This window comes from Vanessa tameamea, chromosome 4, assembly GCF_037043105.1.
Source record: "Vanessa tameamea isolate UH-Manoa-2023 chromosome 4, ilVanTame1 primary haplotype, whole genome shotgun sequence".
Classification (NCBI taxonomy): Eukaryota; Metazoa; Arthropoda; class Insecta; order Lepidoptera; family Nymphalidae; genus Vanessa; species Vanessa tameamea.
This window is the reverse complement of record NC_087312.1, coordinates 14138805-14162781: the sequence shown is the minus strand read 5'-3', so window position 1 is coordinate 14162781 and position 23977 is coordinate 14138805. Positions and strand designations below refer to the sequence as shown.

Here is a 23977-nt window from a genome sequence, read left to right as displayed (position 1 = left end):
AATTTAACAATTTATTTTGTATTGTAATAGATTTTGTAAATGAAAATCAAATATCAGATGGAACAGAAGAGGCTCGGTGCAAATCCGACAAGGTACTCATCTACTCATCAGATTTTTTACCGACAAACGTACTCGAAAATACTCTGCATTACTATGCTATGATATAAATTAATGGTCACTCGTGACTTTGTGTAATTAGAAAGAAGAGATGTAACATTTTCAATCGTTAGGTTGGTGATCTTATGACGATGTTAGAATTAGTTTATATTTCTTATGGTACTATTGTCTATGAATTATAGTGACGAGTATTCCTCGGGTAGCGAACAATTACAGTATTTAGGAGCTACAACTTACCGTTATTCTTTTAAGTTGTCGTTTGCCTTTGTACCATGAAATGGCAGCAGGAGGGCGACTGCCAGCTGACTCGCAGGCCACTTCGTACCTCCGTTCTGCTGTGAGCACACCGCCCTCTCCCGTTTCAGACGGCTTTTTGATCTCCACCGTTAGTGGTCGTACTGAGGAATAATGCAATTATTAATATCTAGTTATAAATTAAATCATAACTATTCTTAAAAATGAAATATTTACATTATGCAATATGGGAAAAATGGTACTGGACAAAATGGTATACTTAAACGTGTTTTTAAAATTGATGAGTCGTATTGAATTTTTGCTCATTCTATTCACACTCACAGATTCGCAAATTCGTTTGCGTCTACATCTTTATCTTCATTTACTTACAGAACATATCCAGCACTAGTGACACTTCCTTCGGCGGCACTAGATGTGAGTTGGCCGCTTGACACGTGAACACCGCGGCGTAGTCCGCGCGTCGTATCGCCGGCCAAAGTAGTCTATTTTCTATTACATCTCCCGTATTGTGTTCGTATTCTTCGTCTACGAGCACTCCATTTACAAGCCACCTTACGGATGGTTCGGGGCGACCTGCAAAAAATGTTAGGTGGTCAATTTCTGTCAATTATAAACATTTGCACAGTTAATAAGGAATATTAACCGTTTCTAACGTACACCTTCGATGCGCTGCAAAAATGAGATGCTCTGTTCCACGTACCTGTGCACTGGCCTTTTACATATTTAAATTTTATATTTCATACTATGACATAACTAATTAAATATATATAAACAATTAATAAACCCATGGTATGTTGATAATTGCAAAATAATGTTTCATACAGCTCAATTATTTTTTTTAAATTCTTAAAGATTTTTGGAATTTAAAAATATGAAAATAAGGTAATATTAACGCTCATTAAAACTGTTTCGCTGCACGTGGATTAATTACGAATCAACGGCAGTATGAGTTGACTGAAGGCGGCGTTTAAAATTCAGAATAAGGTCGAGTATAGTTCTAATTAATTTAATTCGCAATGAACTATGACTGTTTATTTATTCTTCGCTCATTTTACTCTCTGAATGTGTTCACTGGGATAAAAATAAAAAGTATTTCTTTAAAAAAAAAAAACAACCAAAATTATTTACGGCAATTCGCTGAAAAATAAACACCATGTATAAATGTTGTATGTCGAAATTTCTTTTTAACTGCGGAGAATTAATTAAGTATCTTAATTGCGCAATTCATTTCAACAGCCAAATGTCCTTCTAGTTTAACAAGAGATGTGTCTCGAGCACTTTGACAAAATCTTCCCAAGGCACTCGCATGCAAGTTTCGTCCCCTAAAACTCTTTATCTTAGCTACAGTGCCATCCGACGGAGCACTTTGTTCAAATTAAATTACTAGTTGTATACCGAGTGCGTCCAATCTAATTCCGAGTGTCAATGGATTCAATTTGGATTTGTGTTGAACGTCCTCCAGTAGCTGGCATGCATCTATTCATGAAGCACGCAGCCCGCTGAGCCGCCGGCTTATGTTTCCAGCTCCGAACTCCCTCTTGTAAGTGGTTTGTTTACGTGCATATAATTACGCGTAATGCAGCTACAATTTCGATGATGTAAATTGCATTTGAGCTAATCCGTTAACCGAACGTAACTGTCATATATTATAAAGCAAATACGAAACGCTTTATTCGATGCGTTTCGTTAAATTTTCGGTAGCGTAGAGTTGTACACGTATGAAATTTATATAAATAATATATACAAAGATACCGTATGAGATTCTTCATCTCTGTATGTATGAACAGAAGCGGCGCTAATACACTTGTATAATGATGTGTATAAAGTTCTTCAGATAAATTTCAGGTAAACCACAGCGCCGGAGACTCTCCCATCAGCTCATCCGGCACGACTACAAAGAGTTTAAGTGCAGGACCAATGACTTAAGGTACGGAAAGTAAGTAATCATCCCCGTTTCTATAATAAAATTACGCAGACATATTTAACTTTGCCGTTTCATTGATTCAAGTCATTCGTAAAAAATACATTGGTAAAGAAGGCATATTATTCGATACAAGAGTATATTGATGATAAAAAAGCGTGGAGTTAATGCTTGTTGACTTCCAGGCAGGACATATAACATACATATATAATTGTATTTAACTAACGTGACTGTATTTTTAGATGTTGAAAAAGAGTAACTACTGAGTTTCTTGCCGGTTCTTCTCGGTAGAATCTACATTCCGAACCGGTCGTAGCTTTACTTAAAATAGTTTGTTAAATGACGATTCAAAAGTGCTTGTAAAAGCCTACTTGAATAAAGTATATTTTGATTAATCATTGGTCACTTTGGAATCACTCTTCAATATTCCGGTTAATAATTCGAAGCTAGGACTTGGGTAATTATTTACTTAATGTCTATATCTTATAGCATATTAAACATTTATTACAATTATGTTAAGTTGTAGCAGAAAGCTAGGATTAACGATAAGAGCTATTAATTTCATAAATTTATTTTACGTCCCGTTAGTAATATATGCTTTAAACTTTATCGCGATACAAATCCGGTTATTATTAGCAACGAGTTAAGTACTCCCATTGTCAATATGGAATGATCGAAATAAGCAAAAGTTATAATCTATAGATGTACTCTTCGGTCCGAGTGAGGGTTACCAGTTTTAATGAGTTTGTAGGGCGTCTCGACTCTATTCTAATTATGTTTAAAAGGCGATTGTATCGGAGTTTGAGAACATTCTTGTTGAAACAATTAGATGATTTTGAATTCTAAGTGACTACTTCTTTAATAGAATTTCTTGGACCGTATAATTAATTCTGTTATTTTATGTAACTGCAATGAAGTTTAATGCTAAGTATACCTAAATATTATTATTACGATTTAGTAGAGTAATTATATTATATTTCTTGTTGTGATCACAAACGGCTTAAATAGCTTAGATTCAATATAATTTAATGACAGTGATCTGTGAGTCACTACGCAATATATAATATTACTCTACACTTCTGTTTCCTCAGACATATTCTCTTTTCTTCCAATTTTATAATCGATTAGGCTGAAAATCTGACACGGCAATGTCCAAGAGCTATTAGCATTTTTTCAGACACAATCCCAGTAACATTTACAGGCCTAACTCGAAATTCATTCTCAATTTCCAACCTTGTATCGTGGCCAATACGTCAACGTTAAAATGTTAAAATTTTACTTTAACTTACTATTGTTAGTAATCATGGAAAACGTTCCACAAAATTACTATAATATCCCTAACGCAAAATGCAGTTCCTTCGACTATTTAGCTTTGTATATATTAAGATTTAGTTGGAAGAGATTCAAGTTGCAATATTACGGTATAATTTAGTTCATTTTTCGTATTTGCGTTTTAAATCGAAACCAATGGTTACATTCAATTAAATTAGCATTGAAAATACATTAACAAGAAACGCTGTAACTTCTATTAAATTGACGTAAAGCAAATAGTAAATATTTCATCGCATCAGTCCGTTAGTGGGAAACGTTAGGCAGCACCCTTTATTCTTCTTAAATATAAGATGTAAAGCTTACTCCACGCTGCTCCAAACCTCTCTGGTTATCCACCAAGTATGATAGAATTTCACACGAAACGTGCAGGCTTTACTTAGTTGAATTTAATCTTAGGATTCCTTTGTTTGCCTATTTTTTAGTTATTCTATTCAGCCGAAGAATGAATAATGACTGAGTTGTGCCCAGTCAGACTACTATACAAGAATGACCTACCACAGACATTGAACAGTTTCAGTGACCGCGTCGCGAGATTTATTTGGCCCGATCGCTATAAAAACACGGACTTCACGCAAAGCACTGATAATTACTAGATTCTGGAATAACTAGCGTCGATGATTATACATTAACAAATTGATTAGCAGCTTCGCTCGAGCCTTTTCATAATTGCGAATAAAGCGGGTCACGTAGCTCCTCCAGTGCTCCGGGTACGGCCTAATTTCACCTACAGCCAGAACACGCGAAATTTGTTTCTATGTACAAGACTATAAATCGTATTTTGCAAACAATTCTCTTTGCCAGGCTGATAAACAACAACAGTGTTTATTTAAATTAGATTTCGGCGTTAGCGCGAACACGCTGCTGAAATAATGAAATCCTTGTTGATATTTTATTCAATCAGACGTTTGTTGGAATGATAAATAAAATGTTTTTAGTTTATGTAATGTGTTGACCGATAGTTGTAAACAAAAACGGACTACAATTGACAAAGTGCTGTATTGTACTGGTTATAATACACACACTATTAGGTTGTTGTTTATTATTATTTATCTTGTTTGAAATGTCCTCCAGACTAATTACCACCACGTCAGCTATTCTGGACAAAGAATTGATTGCATAGAAGTTGCACAAGTGTGGGAGCAAACATAGATGAACTATCCGGTGTAATCTCTGGCTTCACGTACTTTCCGAGACACGGGATGTACGATACTGAAAAAGTCTAATAAAATTTGCTGTCCCAACCCGAGATCCAAAACTAGAACCGTGATCTGCCGCCATACAAGCTAGCCGCTAGACTAACAATGCAGTATTACCCGTCAAATTTAACATTGCGCATCTGAAGAAATTACTCCTAAGAGTATATTTATCAAAAACACAGTGCACTAAACCGTGTCGTGACATTTAAACATTTTATTCATCTGTGTGATTCAAGGCCTGCCATTGGATGCGACTAAATTAACGCGATCATATTATTGATTGTTTACATCACAAAAAAAGATATCATTGGCTAATTGGTTCAATTTACAAACTTAACAAATTAAAAACTCGCTTTACATGTTCAAAATGGTAGTGAAGCACTAAAAATGTTTCGAATACGCTTTGTTATATATTAACTTTACGCCTACTAATGATGAACACTACGCATCTAGTTTGATTTCCTCGAAGGGACGGCCGCATAATCTACAAAATTACAGGAACATGAATATTCGACCCGAGTGACGGAAATGTAGATGAGGACACGAGCAACAGGCGACCCCCTAACGACTGGCCCAAAGAAGGGCTCCAACTAAGACCCCATCATTAGAAAGGCATCTGCCTTTGCAATCATTGAATCTTTTTTTAGAGTATTTTAGAAAATACGCTTCAATCAATTTCTCGATTATGCAAATGTCTCGACCGTCGTCTTTTTAAATTTCATCGAGCACTTCCCTATGATCGGATAACGTTGGTTCTGATTTGATTTCTCTAATTTAAGCGACTTGATTTTTAAAAATAACTTTAACCTTCGTGGCAATCAAATGTTATATTATAAGTTAATTTTATCTAATATAAAATCTTACTTTTTCTTTGCCAGATGGGAAGCTATGCAGTATTCTGTGTCTCACTTCGTATATCACTAGTAAAATGTTGGAAACTGACTTACGGTGATGCTATTTTGGGCAATGTCGCATACCATGTCGACTTTCGAGTTTGTTCTTAAATAATACCTGTTCAGCCGCCTAATATTTCTGTCTACAGACATTAATCATTATTAAACATGTTTAATGTATGCCATTGAATTTTAAACCGTAATACTATATAATCAGTATCTATACTTATATAATCAGTTTCTACCCGATGCTTAAACTTCTCCATGAAACAATTACATGAATATGATTTTTTCACGGTGAGTTTTGAAATTTAATCTCACTGATATTTCGACATCTATTTTACGTTACTATAATTTGATGAGAAGTGATGTCATAAGTGATAAGTTTTGTAGTTGTTTTTCCATAAAGACTTAGGAGTAGAGTGATTGGGTTAAGATATAACTTTACCTACAGTGGTAAATAGGTGCTGTGGCGATGTTTTGTCTGTTAAAAGCGTTCCGATGTCTTTGGGTGAGTACCCCAAGGGCGGTCTTAAGAAATTCAACTTTATTTCAAGACATTTATTTTGTATTTTTTTATGTGTTACAATGTACCCAAGATAATTTGTACGAGAAAATTAAGCCTTTTCCGAGATATTTTTGTAATATTCGTTTGCTCGCTAAGATTGCAATATGAAAAGTAATTTATTTCATTATAATTATTAAATTGATTTTATTAGACATTTTTACGGGTTCACTTGATTAAAGATTGTCAGAAATTTATCACCGTTTTGAAAATGAACGTTGTAGACCTGAGGGAGAGCGCGTGGGATTTTGTATCTTTAATAATTTGGGAGTTTCGAAATCAAAAACATACAAGAATATAAATCCGAGTTCGCGTTTGAATTTGTGCAACGTTATTGTCGCAGCTTTAAATCACTCACGTCGATGAAATTACACTCTCGCTTCTTTAATTTTGCATTCGGACCAATTTTCGTTCCAGCGTCGATTTAACTAGCAGTAACGGTTTTAATATCCATGATATAGCCTTGAAAACATGAAATTTCATCGTAATCTGGCTTGTTTCTGTGTGAATCCTGGTAATACAGGCTTATGGACAGACTTATTTATAAATTATATATTTTGTAGTGGGGATTAAATTCAACAATGGTTGCATAATCAATCACTACCTTAACAACATTATTATGAATTAATAAGTTGACATTGTCCTATGACAATAATAACTAATCAGCTACATACACGTTTCTAAACAATTATTAATTTTGTATACAATCTGCTACTACATACAATTCAGAATTTTATTAAAAATAGTCTAATACGTCAATTATTATCGTGTCAGAATTTAAACATTATCTGAAAATAGTTAAAGAATTCTATTGTAATAGAAATTTAAGGCTGTATGTAATATTAATATTCGATATCTCTTGGGGTCTCTTCACAGTAAAATATAAATTCTAAACCAGTATCGTTTGCTCTTGATGATTCTAAAGTACGTACTTACTTATTAAACTTTATTTAATAAAAATATTGTAGCTTTAGGGTGCTTATAATTATGCGCAAATAATTTTGTTTTGAATTAATGCGGAATTTAATTTATATGCAATTAATCTTTGACGTGATAGTCGTCTTTGTTATCTTTTAATTAATAATAGCGAGAAATTTATAATCTCATAATTTATTGACAGAAAAACATAACGACTACCGAGACCGCTCAGTGGCGTGAGCGAGTGAATATTAATAGGAAATTGCGGGTTCCGAACTCACTTCTACTAGGGTAGTCTCTTAAAAATATATTTTGAGTACGGCTTCGACTCCGGGCGCTCGTTGGTCAAGCCTGCGAGTTGGAATTATTGTTTGTTTTTGTGTTCAAAAGTCACCTCGTAATATATCAATAAAGAGATTGGAACAAGTATTGAATTCAGGTGGTGGAATAAGCTACAGTTTTCTTACGTGGAGAAACTTAACTACTTAACTTTTTACAGAAAATATATATCTTTTGATAAAGAAATGATTCCTCTTTCATATAATTCCGTACATTATCTCTCGATGGCCTGATTACGAAGTACGTCGCACAACGCATCTGTTTGATCTTAATCAACGTAAAACAAACAAAACACCGAGTACACATATTGTGACAAAGCGTTAATTATCAAAAGGACAACTTATTTTGTTGGTGAATAATGTAACCCGAGGATTATTCTAGAAGTTATATATATTATTAGTACTAATGTTATATTTCTAGGGTCACGTGCTCGGGCAACGGCTCAATCGCTTATTGACTTCAGTATCTAATATATACGATTGAAAAAGCTAAGATTTCTATGTGATTTACTTGGTGGTAGGGCTTTGTGTAAGCCCGTTTGGGTAGGTACCCCCCACTCATCAGATATTCTACCGCCAAATCACAGTACTCAGTATTGTTGTGTTCCGGGTTGAAGGGTGAGTGAGCCAGTGTTACTACAGGCACAAGAGACATAACATCTTAGTTCCCGAGGTTGGTGGCGCATTGGCGACGTAAGGAATGGTTAATATTTCTAACAGCACCGTTGTCTATGGGCGGTGGTGACCACTTACCATCAGGTGGCCCGTATGCTCGGCCTCGAACCTATGCCATAAAAAGAAACAAATTTGGTACTCGTTCCCTTGAAAATAGCCATAAATGGGTTGGTGTTTTTTTTCACCGCTGAGTACGACATGAATTGAAACATGTGCAGCACATGATACCTCAGTAGTGCTTGGCCAAGTTTGAACCCACAATCTTGGGCGTCACATAAATAACCACTGGCTCATCTCAGCTGTTCTAATAGCAATATACATATCTACATATAGTGTGTAATAATCTTCTAGACAATAAAAAGGAGCGATTTGTTTTTAGCTATTACGTTACTTTTTCTTACGTTTTGTTATTGTAACGTTACATAGGATTCGTGGGATGATTGGTAACAATTTACGTAGTAAGGCTTCTACCTCGGGGCATGTGCCCATCGCGCAGGCAACCTTAAAACAGTATTCAATAAAGGTACGACTTTGTAGGTGTGATTGTTCATTCGATGATTCATCTCAATCTAACGTTTGATGATATTATATTTAGATAGTTTGTTCGGTTAGGATTTGTATCTACAAGCACAATTATTTTAATTATTTTCGTAAAGACCTTTAATGTATTATGATTGAGGCTGATAATTACAAGAACTAATGAGGTGTGGACCGTGTAGAAAGATGTTTGATATAAAATCAAGTATATAATAAAAGGTTTTAAATAACATAGACAGGTGGGCATTTTTGATACCCAGCGTAACGTTAAACACGATCATGGCCCAACTACCACGAGCCCGCTGAAGCCAATCCCATGAATAATTCATCTCGCTCCAACGAAACAGAAATGTTAATACATCACTCTTGATTATACAACGCTAAACATGTTCCCTCATTTCCGAGCTTTGCATGATGTGGTTTAATTTGCACTTTGATTATCAAAACGAACTATTTATAGTCATTTCTGCGCTACACTTTGATCTATCGTTTCATTATTTATATTACGCGGTTGATTACTATATAATTTTATTATTTTCCAATCTATTCATCAATACGGACTATAATGTTTGACAGTTTGATTGTAATTACTATCGCATAATGGACCACCCGTACCATATTGGTACCGCGAGAAGTACACAAAGCTTCTATGACTGTTAGTAGCTCTCTCACCCGAACCGACACACGGCAATAACTGATGAGTGTGAACTACTTGAGTGGCCAGGCGTTAAGTTACCTGGCACGACGGGTACCACTATAAAAAAAACCACTCACAAACTATAAGGTGACTGTAAGGTAAACTCACCACAAAAAACGGAACACATTCTTAGCAAGTCTTACAACTACCGGAGTAACCGCAAATGAAATCGTAGATAAATATAGTCGTTTCAGATCAGTAATACAATCGACGTGTTTCATGGTGGATAAAAAACACACTCCGTCCATAAATAAACTTTTATGAGATAATCTTTCATGCAAATTAATATTTGAAACTTAAATATTCTTGGTATTAATGTCGCCATCGCCAGATTTCTTGTGTGTTTCATGAAAACCCCGCATAAAACAGAGCAATGTTGGTAAATAGATGTTTTCCTTCACCGTCAAGTACAAGCAATACTATAAACAAATTAAGTAAATTCATCGGTTATACAGTTACAGGATTTTTAAAGATGAATTACTTTTGACGGAAAACAAATCAATTATATTTTGCAACTGAACCTTTCACAATTAAGTTATAATAATTACCTCCAAGTACACGGCAAGTGAGCAGCACGTCATCTCCCTCTTCATGGGGTCCTAGAGTTGTGGTGTTTATGACACGGCCCCATCGGTCCACCACCACCGGTTTCTCTGGTGGCACTGCAACAAACATCGTGACATTACTAAGCAGTAAACTAAAGTAAAATTAGAAAAATATTGATATCAGGCTTTTGAATTAAATTTAACACGAAATTCAATGTGTTTTGAGAGCTAAAGTAATAAGTTTTATGAACAGAATGTTTATAAGCCTTTTTTAATTTATGAAATTCAAAGCTTAATATTTAACGAACAATACAGCTTTACAGAAATAAAAAGTGTATATATATATATACATATACATACATTTGAGTTTAAAACACATTAAAATTAAAATAATAACTATGACCTATACGATATTAAAAAGTTGCCTTAATACGTTTTAATTTAATCATACCTGTATTATTTGCAATTCCTAATTAGCTATGTTTATTAAATGTAATGAAAAAACGTGTTAGAGTTTTTATATTAAATAAATGGCAATCTAAAGGCGCTGATTAAATGAGACAGTTATTTTTGGGAAAACACTAATGTGCACGTTTTATGGTGGTTTGCTTTACAGCACCTAAAAGTATCGATTTACAATATCAAAGATATTGTAAGTACACACAACAATGGATTTATCAATTTTATATATACCCTTACTAATCTATTCAATAAAATTATTTTACAATACACAAATATATCAGAAAACAGTAATACCAGCACCAATTCTATTCTAAGGGGATTTTTTAAATAAAATGCTTTTTAAAATAGTGCCATATCCGTTGTATATTTAATCGATAAAATTGAGGTCGTTCTGAGGTGACAATGGTAAAACAAAAAATTGAATACATCCGAATTGATTGAAAGTCCTTCCATTTTTGAAGTCGGTTAGAAATAAGGCTGAATTGATAACCTTCCTTGCGAAGTCGGCTAAAGTTAAAACACAAAATGACAAGGTGTGAATTCCACTCAAACATAAATATTTATTTTTGTTTAGCTCTTTTCTTTCCGACAACTACTTGGAAACTACAGCGAGAAATGTGAGTGTGGTTCAAACTTGCACAGTTTCTGTATTAGTTTCACTAGTTTTTCTCGAGATTCGCTCCGTTTCAGAGGCCGCAGACAACATTATTGTACTACTAAATCATTGTTCTAGTTGTGTTTTATTTAAATAATATAAAATAAGAACTATTCTCATTTTATATAAATAAATATATCGTCAGGAATTAATTCTCGAAATAAAGTTTTCATAATTCAAAAAGGTTTACGTGATGGAGTTATCATTTAAATATAGTATTTTAATTACTTTATGTCACTATTTATAGCAAATAAATTGCAACCAAGCCGATTTACTATCCAAACTTGCAAAGTAAAAAAAAAACGGCTGTTATTTGGTTTCCTTGCTTACAGATTAACATTAGTTTGACAGCCAGTATTTTTTTTAACATATAATAAAAAATAACGTACATTACTGTATCATTCAATTTTACATCCTTCGAATTCTAAAAAAATTTAAATCGAATAAATGTCTATATTCCTCATTATATTATCCTTGAATATACATATTTATCAGCTGAAATTAGTTGTACATAGATAAAGTTTCTCCTTAAGTCTGCCTAATTGTATTGACGCTCAAAGCCCCAGAGCAGAACATGCTTATATGAATACATCCCAATTAACTATTCCCGGTGTTCACTATACAGCACTAAACAAATACAAATACATGTTCATAATTTACTATTATTCAAAACATTACATAACAGTACCGACCCAATCAGCTTGATCACTCTAATCCAGAACTGATTGTGCTGTATTAAAACGGATGGGATAAACAATAATATGGCAAGATCCGTGAATACAATTAATCAGCCTGATACAACGCAGGTGATTGCTAACAGCTCCGTTCGATTACCATTAGTCGGTTCCCATACCGACTACCGGCACACGGCTATGGATCGGCATGCGGATAGGGAGGTCCTTAACACGTTAACAGTAAGGGTTAGATTCACTTGCGACGCTCGCATCGAGTGGCCTGTGTTTTCCGCCACACCGTGTAGGGTTATTTCGGTGGGGCCCGTTTAAAGCATAAAAGCCCAATTGGGTTTTACATTCGACACAGCGGACTCGTCCAATCTAACTTTACCCTCTAATTCCGAGTCGAGCCATTGACTACGAGTAAAAATAGTGAGAATTAATCTGTTCGCTCAAAGGTAAATAAATTCCGAGTTAGCTCACAAACGAACAATACGTTCATTTCTTTAGTTCTGCTTTCACATTCGGAGCGAAAATCTTCTTTATTAAAGTGCCTTCAATGCCTATAAAGACTAGGAAGGTCAATTTTGGGATTTCGTAAAAGACATTAACCGTTCGTGGGACGTGAATATGCATTAGTAGCTGAACGAATGAATATAATACGAGTATGTATGTTCACTATAAAAGCCGAGTTGGTTGGAATAGACATATTAATCCTAATCGAGTATTAGGAGTTCAAACTCGTGCAAGCACGATTGAGTTTCCGTGTGCCTAATTTGCGATTTTAACTAAACATATTTTTTTAAATATTGGTTGGAAATGGTCTATCCAATGGGAAGTGGTTCCCAATGCGCCATCAACGTTGGGAATTCAAAATGTTATGTCCCTCTTTTATAATTAATAATTACTTAAATAACTACAATATCATATTAAGTAAATACACAGAGCGGTAGTGAGTATATTTAATTTTGGCTTAATATATGCCACTGATATGTCACTGCTCGACTGTAGCCCGAATTAGTATATCTAAATATAATATAGTTAGATTGAAATCATAGTATTCATAATATGTGTAAAGGGTCGGATCAAATAAGTAACAAAAGTATCGACGGTAAAAAGACCACAAAATGCTGGCGGTTTACCCTAGACTAATAAAGTTACTGTTTTAATTTAAGTTGGCTATCTGTTTTTACTTCGTTAACCAAAAGTGCCATACCGTAATGCGATTTAACGAGATTTGCATTCAATTTCAGACGAGCCGTCGCAGAAACGTTTCGCCTAATAGAAAGACAACAAAGTGATAATCAGATCTCACGCTCCTCTATCGGCATCTTTGATAGCCTTCGAAGTGATTTTAAGTTTCAAACTCGAACAGTAGATCAATAAAACATTAAGTGCGGTTACAGAAGATGCAAAACGATCAAGATCTGATAAACTAAGCGTAAAATCTAACATTTAAGTGGGGGCAATCTTGCAGAAAAGACAAAAGTATCGGACGAGGAACGAGCGATGAATTTAAAGCAAACGAAATTGAATGGCGGCAGTAAACTGAGTGTTCGTGTTTCAATAAAGGAGCGCGAAGCAATCGAATACGGTTTTGTTTCAAAGGCCGATCCAATTAATGCCGGGAATGTCCAGGGCATAATTACACGCGCCCGTAGGGAACTGAATCGGGATGGTACTCATTACCGAAAATACAATAACGGTAATGACATCCAATATATTTATGGCGCCAATAAAAATGCCAAAAGTGAGGAGGTTAAATTAAAAAGCAATTTGAATATGTTGAATAAATTTACCGTATTTATTATGTATTTATTCATTGTCACTCGTTTCGTGCATGGAGGAGGTTGAAATGATTGTATTATTTTTATCAAGACGACTGTTACCACTGAACGAATAAATTGCTATAAAAAGGTTGACATCGAACTGTTGCGGAATATAATGCTTTCTCGTTTTATTTCATTCTGTATGTTCTTAATACGATATGATTGTAAACAAACCCCACGGGTTTCGCAAGATGGCCGCACAAATAGACCCCTGACAGGCACTTCGCGAGTGATTGAGTATTGTCGGCCACATATTTTATGTGAACATTTATCCCTCTGCAAAGTCATGACCTAAATATAATTCAGTACAGGCTGACTATGTTATTATTGAAATACTCGGAAACGCTTTTCAATCCAAGTTATTCTATCTGCGTATTTCTAAATATGAATTAGAATTTAAATCGTTTAAAAATAAGTTTATATTATATCAAAATAAACATAAGACATGCAAGGAGTTATAAAGCCAGTGTGATGTATAATTTTATTCTGCCATGCGAGCAAACCCAGGCGTTATTCTAACGAGTTACACCGTTTACTTAATGACTCGTTTGTGGTCCAAACAAAAGTATTAGCCTTTTTTTAATGTATGAAAATATATTATTTTAATGCTAACCTCATAACTAGCATAATATGATAGTGAATTTAATATATTTATCAAAAAATGCCAAGAGTTCGAAATTTGTCAAGGAGTTCATTTCAATGAACAAGACAAATATATGTTAAATCATAATTGCGCCGCCTCTCACTTTAACTTCTGTTCGATTAGTAGGACTTTTGTCTGATTTACTTACTAGGTTATGGAAATTGGAGGATATTGTTTTTCCATGGTCTAGACAACACAGACCTAAAATAAGATATAGAATTTGAATTATAGATATAGTGTAAAAAACGTAAAAAAAAAAATAAATGATATCACGTAAACATGTATCAAAATGGGTAAAAATATTGGCAAAACTGCTCGATTGGATCAATGTGCAAATAGGCATGATCACTTCTACTTTATGAACAGCGTGTTGGCACCTCCAGTGAAGTGTAGTTCACGAGTTTGAATATAATCGCTTCCATTTCAATAGGCCCTATTATTTTTACGCATGGAATAAATGCGTTATTTCCACTCTGACATTTATCCGCACTTATCACGTTCAGGTGCGAGGAGCGACGGCTATTAGCATTTCCATGGCATTTCATAAGGTCATCGAATACTCTTTTAAACTTAACATTAAAGTAAAACTTCATGCTTCGATTGAGTGATCTGTGAAGATTGTTCAGATTCCAATAAAACGTTACTTATACTTTATATGACATTATTTTTCTCCTTTTTTCTTTTGTTACTCGTATATAACTGATTTTATTATATTTGTTATCCTTTTCGATCTGTCTAAATATACAGTATTCCAGGTCTCCCATTTATTACTAACGCTTGCCCATATTTCATTAATTTGCGATCGCTACAGTTTGTTTTAAACATAGTACTGCAAAAAAAAGGATTTGGCCGCCATCATATACTTGATTAAGGCATAAACTCGATTGATTCGAATGCACTTTGATGCATAATTTCGAAATTACGAATATATTTTACAGTAAGTAAGATAACTCCTTTAACCCGAAACCTTTTCATTCCATAGTCTAGTAAAAGCAATGGAAGTCAAACAAATTAAGCCGCGAATCACCAGATAACAATGATTCTGAAATGACAATTTTATAGTTTCTGTCAAACATGTTAAAGCAATACCGTAGGTGATATTAATTTAATCACACATATATATCATACGAAGGAAATTCTAGCGGAGTATGTTAATTAAATTAATAAGCTGACGTACTCGCTTGATGAATACGGGGCGCAAAAGAGACGTTGATTGAACATTCCGACAAACTATCGATCACCCTCCAAGCTCCAACAATGATTTGAATGTAAGCCGTGAGATACTAACGAGATACTGTTACGTGTTGTGTTAACAATCCTGCGACAAACGTGTAATTGTGAACTTGCGGAATTTGATATAAAAGCTGTGTCGAAGTTAATAGTTACAATCATAAGATTTGTAGTTTAAGAGATTTAGATTATACTTGTTCCATTTTTTCTAAAAAATTGTCTTCCTCATCATCGGAGTCAGCGGTGTTATTTCTCCTATGATTATTATTTAGTGATTGAAGGGTGCTCAGAATTAACTGCTGGAATAAGGCCTCTTTTTCAGAAGTATGGACCTGATTCCACTGCGCTATTTCAATGCAGATTAGTAGATATATACAATTAGTAGGACATCAAATATCAGCGCTTGCCCATCAATATTAAACTACTGATTTATAGTTATATAGTATTATTATTAAGGCCTACTGCATATCACCTGCACTTTGGGCTAAACCACCACGACAGCATTCCCAGGGAGGGTTGGTGTCAGGCAGGCTGCCGACCATAAAGTTTAAGCCAAAACCCTTAGCAGCATGGACAGTAAAAACCATACGAGTGATAGGGCTAGGGCGTACCCCACAGGCGACGTGCAGGGGCAGCACCCGTCTCTTGTGGGAAATGGACAAGGATTGTCGCACCGGAACGGGCGGGTGCGACGAAAGAAGCGAGCTTGAAGTGTGAGAGAGTTAAGATTGAGGTGTGCAAGTTGGAATGTAGGAACGATGTCTGGAAGAGGAAGAGAACTAGCAGATGTTTTAAAAATGCGACGGATAAATGCAGCGTGCAAGAGACAAAGTGGAAGGGTGCAAGGGCTAGGAAAATAGGAAAAGGATATAAATTATTCTATTGTGGTGGCATGATAAGTGATGGCAAGAGAAATGGTGTGATTATAGTTTTAGATTAAAGGGTTAAAAGAATGTGTGGTGGATGTAAAAAGAGTGAATGATAGACTGATAGCGATTAAACTGATTGTGGACGGCATGACACTGAATTTAGTAAGTGTGTATGCGCCACAGTCAGACTGTGAGGAGAACGTGAAAGAAAAGTTTTGGGAGGACTTTGATTGCCTGCTCATGAATTTACAGGATAGCGATGAAGTCTACGTGGGTGGTGACTTCAATGGCCATGTAGGAAGAGAGAGTGATGGATATGAGAGAGTGCATGGTGGGTGGGGATAAGGAAATCGGAACGCTGATGGCGAGGCACTTTTACAAGCTGCCTGTGCCTTTGACCTGGCTATAACAAACACGTGGTTTAAGAAAAAAGAGGAACATCTAATGACATACAAGAGTGGCCATCATGCGACACAAATAGACTACTTCCTAGTGAGGCGGAGGAGTCTATGCTGTGTCAAAAACTGTAAAGTGCTGCCAGGCGAAGCATTAGTCGCCCAACATAGGCTTGTGGTGATGGAGGTTAAATTAAGTGTCTCCCCCAGAAACAGCCAAACACGGCCCCCTCCAAAGACAAGATGGCGTATGTTAGAGAATGATGAATGTGCTAGTAGATTTAGGAATCATATAGTGGAGAAAATGATAGAAATGAATGAGATAGAAGAGAAATAGGTAGATGAATGTTGGAATAAGATGGCCAGGCACATAAGGAAGGTCGGACTGAAAGAAAATTGGATGTGGCGGAGATGAGAATGCTGAGAGGAATGTGTGGTGTTACGCGAATGGATAGTGTAAGGAATGAGTATATAAGAGGAAGTTTGAAAGTGGCACCGGTAACCGAGAAGCTATCTGGAAACCGGCTGTCTTAGTATGGGCATGTTATGCGGAGGAATGAGGACCATGTTGTGAGAAAGGTTTTGAGAATTTATGTGGATGGATATAGAGGTAGGGGACGACCCAAGAAACGATGGATGGATTGTGTGAAAGACGATATGGTTAGAAAGAATGTTACTTGTGAGATGACGTCCGACAAAGTATGAAAGAAGAAGACATGCTGCGCCGACCTCAAGTAAAATTGGGATAATGGCAGTAGGATGATATGAGTATTATTATATTACAGCATATACTCTTTTCGAATACATGCGATTACATAGAAATTATATCATAAGTACTTACCCACAACCGTGAGATTGTATCTGAAACTGGTGGTCTGGGTGTTGCGAAAGTCAACCCGGCAGCGGTAGACGCCTTCATCTCTTCTCTTGACGTCTCGTACAAGCAACGACGCTGGAGGTGGTGAGGTGGAGAAGTGAGCTCGTGGGCCAAACACTTCTGGTGCAGACCAATGCCTGGCCTCAGATAGGTGCTTGCCTCGCACGTCGAAGCTGAAACAAAAAATGTTTGGTAAATTTTTCGACAAATTTCGAAATAACGGTGCATTAAAAGTTTGGTACTTTTTAACATTTTATCTAGAACGTATTCTATACAAACAATAATAATTTTCATGTGACGAAAAAAACGGTGAACGTTATACAATAGAACTTAGAAATTCTTCCTTTTTTAATGTCGGTTAAAAAAAGATATCACTCGAACTATTATAATATAACATGAGAAAGGAGGCCTTGTGTCCTTTACTTCTAGCAATCGCTGTATAAACCTTATGTGCAAAAAAACAGTTTTACAAAACTTACTCAATCTTGTTATCTGATTGGAGTAAAGATTAGATTAGATCTGATAAGAAAAACCGCTAAGAATCTTGTATTATTAAGTAATCTTGACATAAGTCTTAATTAAATTAAATAATTAAACCTAAAGCCACAATTTACTCCTAGACCCTATTGTGAAGGTATAATCAATCATCCAATTACGGTATCATATAGTGTATTCCAAAATTAATATTACCAGTATGTCGTGTAGAAAAAATGACAAGTTTTTACTTTAATTAGGTACAGTACCATACAGCTCCTTTTACAATAAATTCTAAAAAAAATGAACAACATTTTTTTATGTTCACGTATCCGCATATAGAACATCAATCAACATCAGTCAACGATGGCACTTGTGAACGAAGCTCGCGTATAACCTGTGCTAGTTGAACACACGCAGGAATTTCGAACTGTTTTTACAGAACAGCACTAGTTTTGCCAAAAGCTGCAGTCTTCAGAAATACGATATTTGCGAACGACAGGTACGTTGCGAGTACGTTCGTATGCCGGACGAATATCGATAACTTCCGACGGCAGACCACATGTCATGGCATGAATGGTTGGATGAATTCTCATATATCTTACCGTAAAATGTGTACGTATGATACATATTGGAAATGTATAGAGAGAATTCAAGTGAAGATATATTATAAATACGATGAAAATTGGACGTAAATAAAAATATAAGTTTACATATCAAATGTTAATAATGTCGTGAAGAATAGATACTAAAACGTTCAAGCTAGAGCGACCTTTGTTTCTTTGTCACTCGATACGAGAAATTCGTTTCTCTGAGATATTTTATATTTTTCTGTTTCTCGTTCTATGAAATAGCTTATGTTTGCATGCATGCATGCATTAGTAATTAAATACGGTTCGGGCATGGTGTGCAAGAAAACCAAATATTTGAATGAAAAATTAGAATTATAAAGTCCTTAATCCACAAGAAAAGGATAACGCCACAGCAACGATAATCCTCTTAAACCAATAGGAACATCCATTTTTCATTACGACCTCTCAATTTTTTATTTATAAAAAAATCTCTACAAAAAATGTACTTAGCGTTAATTTTAATAAACTCGCTCCAAATCGTTCTGTAAGCTTTTAACGGAAAATTAGTGTTATAAAAACGGTTTTCATCTCAATAATTTTTTCAGCATTACAGAAATATTTGTATCTAAAAATATAATTAGAACGCTACACTGTTTTATTTTTTATTTTTAGTATAAAATAAATACGGAAAGTGGAAAATTGTGACGTGAATATATTCTATGTTGTTATTTAAATACTTCACAGCTTAAAGTTTTTTTGGATACTGCGTCAGATGTTCTAAATAAATACATATAATATGAGTCGATACCGGATTAAGGCTTTCGTATCGTTTAAAGAATACGAAGAAGGATTTTGAGAAAATATCAACTACAAGTGGAGCGATCTCAACTCGATATAAGTCAAAACATATATATCACTTCATTGTCTGACCTAACATAGTTTCATGCGGATAAAATACAAAACAGCAATATATATTATATAAAGGTACAATATTTAGATCACTAAATTTTTCCCCATCGCAATCGCTCATTCGCTTTATCAGGTAAAACGTAACGCGTTACGCCTCCCTGTTAAAACAAACAAGAGCTACAAACGGCTGGTCCCTACCATAAATCATGGAACCTCACACGACCATAATTCTACAATAGCGTAGAAAATTCAAAAGGCAAGAGGCACAAAAAGAAACGAGTGTATAATCATGAAACGGATTACAACGATGAAATATACCGAGGGTCTTATGATCCCACTCATCGGTTTTATTTTCATGTAGATTGTTTCAACCACTTTTACACGTGACATTTCAAAGGTGCTGTTGCGTTTTTTGTCCACAGCGTTAGGTTTTGTTGATGTTTGATGCATGTTTGCATTTTTTTTTAAACAGCATGATAGTTGCTGATTTTATATTTTTTGCATGTTAGGCACTTTGATATTGACAAAGTTTTAATTTTCATGCATAGTCCTGTTTAATGGTGTAGCATAAAATGGCCGATGTGTCTATTTATTGAGACAGGCCTGTACAATAAATTAAACTAAATATTTGCTCATAAAAATGGAATATAAAATACAGAGAACAGGATACAAACATGCCTTCTTATTAAATAATAATAAAAATAAAATCTGAAAGTAAACGAGAGACGGTAGTCTCGTATATTTTTTTTCAATTTTGTATTAGGAATGATGAAAGATTTAATAAAAGCATTTAAGCTTGACATTTCCATATATAATTGTGATAACTACTTTATATTTATTCTCAATGATTGCAGATACTAGTAATATTGTTAATAATGTAATTTTTTCATGGAATTATACTTGCAAATAGAAGGTGTGCTGTATAATGTATGCTACTTTTAAACATGCTTACATTGTCAGTTTTCACATAAGATGATATTATGGCGTAGTTTGGTTATTTAAATAATCATAATGAATACGTAATAATCATATAAATAATAATCATAATGAATAATCCTTAAACTACCTTTTTCAATTAGACGAATGTCTAAGAAAGCGAAACGGTAAGTTTATAACGAGGAGACATCCAATAACAAACATAATTATTGTCATATTTACAATACATATGTATATAGTGAATCGAATAAATCTCAAAACATTTAGAAATCGATTATATAATAAGAATCATATTTTCGTACAATCCAGCTGTAATATATTTTTTCAAGTCCCTCATCGCGTATTCCGGGAGGCACCTCACTCGCCTTCAGTCGCAAAACGATGAGCCCTGCCCTTTGTCAATTTGCTACATCCCCTTCGTCTGGCATCGCCCGAACAGCAGCGCCCTTAACGCGTCGACGTGACAACACTGCCTTTTTAAACCCATGACCTCTTTCGTCTTTCTTCACTTTCCCTCGGATTGGTAACTTTAATCTTTAGATTGTTCAATTTTACTGATATCAATGAAATCTGAATTTATTATCTGTAAAATTCTTAAAAAATAAAATAAACAATAAAATAACATACTATTTGTATGAAATTTAAAACCAATATTTGGATTTAGCGATTTAAATTCTAAAGAAGTTCATTTTGTTTGAATTTTAAAGATCATTGACGTTTCTAGAAAATTCTATACAAGAATCGTTCGCAATTACTCAAAACAATACGTGAATTCCACGTTGTGAGAGAATAAATATAAAAAGCCGGCCGCTATAAATCGCCAGACATTGTTTGTTGCTCACTTTTATCCGTCATCGCATCTGACGGCTTAGGGTGACTGATGTTTCAGGTATTAATATTTTTGGCAAAAACCTTAATTTATTTCCAATTATTGAAATCAAAGCTGATACTGCTTTATTGACTAAAGCTGGAACTATCGTGTCGACATGACTAAATTTTATATCAGTATATGTATGAGAAATTTTCCAACGAATATTTATAGATGTCTATGTGTAATTCGAATTATTGTTGGTATCAAGTATTGTTAGATTATTTTTAAACACGTTACAATAAATTCAATTACAAACAGAGTCCTCTTCAGACCTCTCAGACATATTGCATAAGCATTATATTCTTATTTATAATCAAAAACATTCTTTATACAATTAACTTTCAGGGATTTTTTAAACATTGTATTGATTGTAAAACTACCACTGTTACGGAATATTGATACTACTGGCAATACTGATTGTACAATGAGCAACAAACAGTTGTAATAACAGTTTCGCTATTTCACCAATTAAATTAGGTAGGTATAAACATGGCGTATAATTTATTTATAAATATATAATTATAAAAACCTACCATTGCAACTAGGGAAGTTAAGAGAAGAGGACCGAAATGGCTGTAACAATAATCTGCGTCTTCCATATTGATCTCATCACCAGTATCCATTATTCAACGTTCCTCGTTCGTCACGACGACGTCTTATTTTATATTTGTTTATCAAATATGAGCCGCGTCGTTAGGTGAGATGTTTCAGGATAGCAAATTTAAACATAGCACCTCCTCGCTCCCTCGTGGCGTTTGATGTTTGATGAAAACGCCTTGTTTACTTGTTTGTACTGTTTATTTTAATGAAGTAATTATTTTGCATACATTTTTGCTTTTCTTATGGTGTTATTAAAAATTCTGTTGTGTTTACTTTGACACCAATTTCTGTATTTCTGACATTATTGATTGTCACTTTTCACCTCCTAAGTAATATCTATAGGTAAAGCTGAAATCTTTATAATAAAATATTGAGACATCGTATCGCTCTTTTTAAAGATTCATTAAATTCTTTTTTTTTTTGAAGTCGGAAAGCCATCAGGCAAATTTGTCATGCACATAGGATTTCAAAATTACCTTGGCACCTTAAGAAATATTTACCATTTCTAACGTCACCAATATGCCTGTAAAAACACTGACTAGTTCACCCTTCAAACCGGAACACAATAATACCAAGTAGTACTGTTTGGCGTTCGAATATATGATGAGTGGTACCTACCCATACGGGCTTGTACAAAACTATACCACCAACTAAATACTTATTAGTGAAAGATGAAATTAATAATTAAAAACAAATAATAAAGACGTTATACGTTCTGTTCGAACGCTGTCATTCAAGTTCAGCCGTTCGATTCAACCTTTTACCTTTCAGATACCAAACCCTAAAAATCAGTGAGAAATGAAGCGAGAGTTTATTCGATTCCGTGACGAGTAGGCTCACACACAGCATTGTCAATTATCGGTATCCAGCTGTCGCTCGCAGGCCGTTATTTTCTCTTCAGCGAATAATGAATCAAAGCACACAGCGATCAAAGCCTCACGTCAAATATTATAATATTCACGAGAATATTGTAATATTCGGCAAATACTATAATATTCGATTGTTATTGTCCATGGCAGACGCGACTGTCACTCTTTCAGCTTCGACTTTCGAATAAACTGTTATCGATTTGATAAAATTTCTTTGTTACGATATTATGTTACTCTTCCGAGAAGAGGTTTTGCGCCTCGGAATGATGAAATAAATATAAAACATGAATAGAAATGGAACTGTGTCTCGTTATTACTTGGAGACTTGATGAAATTGTGATTATTTTTGGGAATATTATAATAACTACGAATATACATTAACGAGTATTTATAATGTAAGGTAACGAACATCAATCATCAAACAAATTTACATTTTCTCTTAACAGTACAAAATTTATACCAATATTGTTAGCAAATAAAAAATAGTCAAACCGAGTCGGCCCAATGGCGTGAATTTTAATCAAAGATTTCAGGTTCAAACTCCGGTAAGCATCTCTTAGTTTTATGTAAATCTTGTGTATTTACAATGTTTGTATGATTTTCTATTAACTATATAATATAACTATATACATGAGTAACTTATGTAATAGTATAAAAGTGCCCTACGATTATATTTTAAAAGATATCGTTAATGGAGCTATACTTACTATGTATATTTTTGAAAACATTAATAAAGAGACCTCGCAAGTATCGTCTCAAATTACAATGAATCTCCTTCCCTTTTCACTCTTAGCACAAGCTGAATGGCATTGGCCTTTTGAAATCATGTTTCGTTTTCGATAATACCGAGGCTAAACGTTTAATTGACCACAGTTTTAGAACTAGAATCCAATAACGGCGTGTCTAGCAACGAACTCATGGCAGCTCTCGTAACACTCAACCTACTTGCGAAGCGCCCTCGAAGCGAGCCAGAGGCCCTATGATTCATGCCGGTAGCTTTCCGGATCGAGATTTATCGCCTTCGAAACATTTGCACGCCTTCACTCCGCAGGACTTCCTTGATACTCGTAATAAATGTGTGCTCCACTTTATTTATGACTTTAAAGAGTGATAGCTTTGTTTG

General features: G+C 34.7%; 1 protein-coding gene across 1 annotated transcript in view; it reads right to left on the bottom strand.

Annotated features, from left to right (window-relative positions):
- The window catches only part of Side-ii (sidestep II), a 394183-nt gene that overhangs the window by 123091 nt on the left and 247115 nt on the right, over positions 1 to 23977 (bottom strand). Inside the window, exons 4-7 of the mRNA XM_026633535.2 lie at positions 17588 to 17796; positions 9993 to 10106; positions 742 to 945; positions 355 to 515 (exon numbers count right to left, since the gene is read on the bottom strand). Coding sequence (XP_026489320.1) covers positions 355 to 515; positions 742 to 945; positions 9993 to 10106; positions 17588 to 17796 — 688 coding nt within the window. The remainder of the gene's footprint in view (positions 1 to 354; positions 516 to 741; positions 946 to 9992; positions 10107 to 17587; positions 17797 to 23977) is intronic.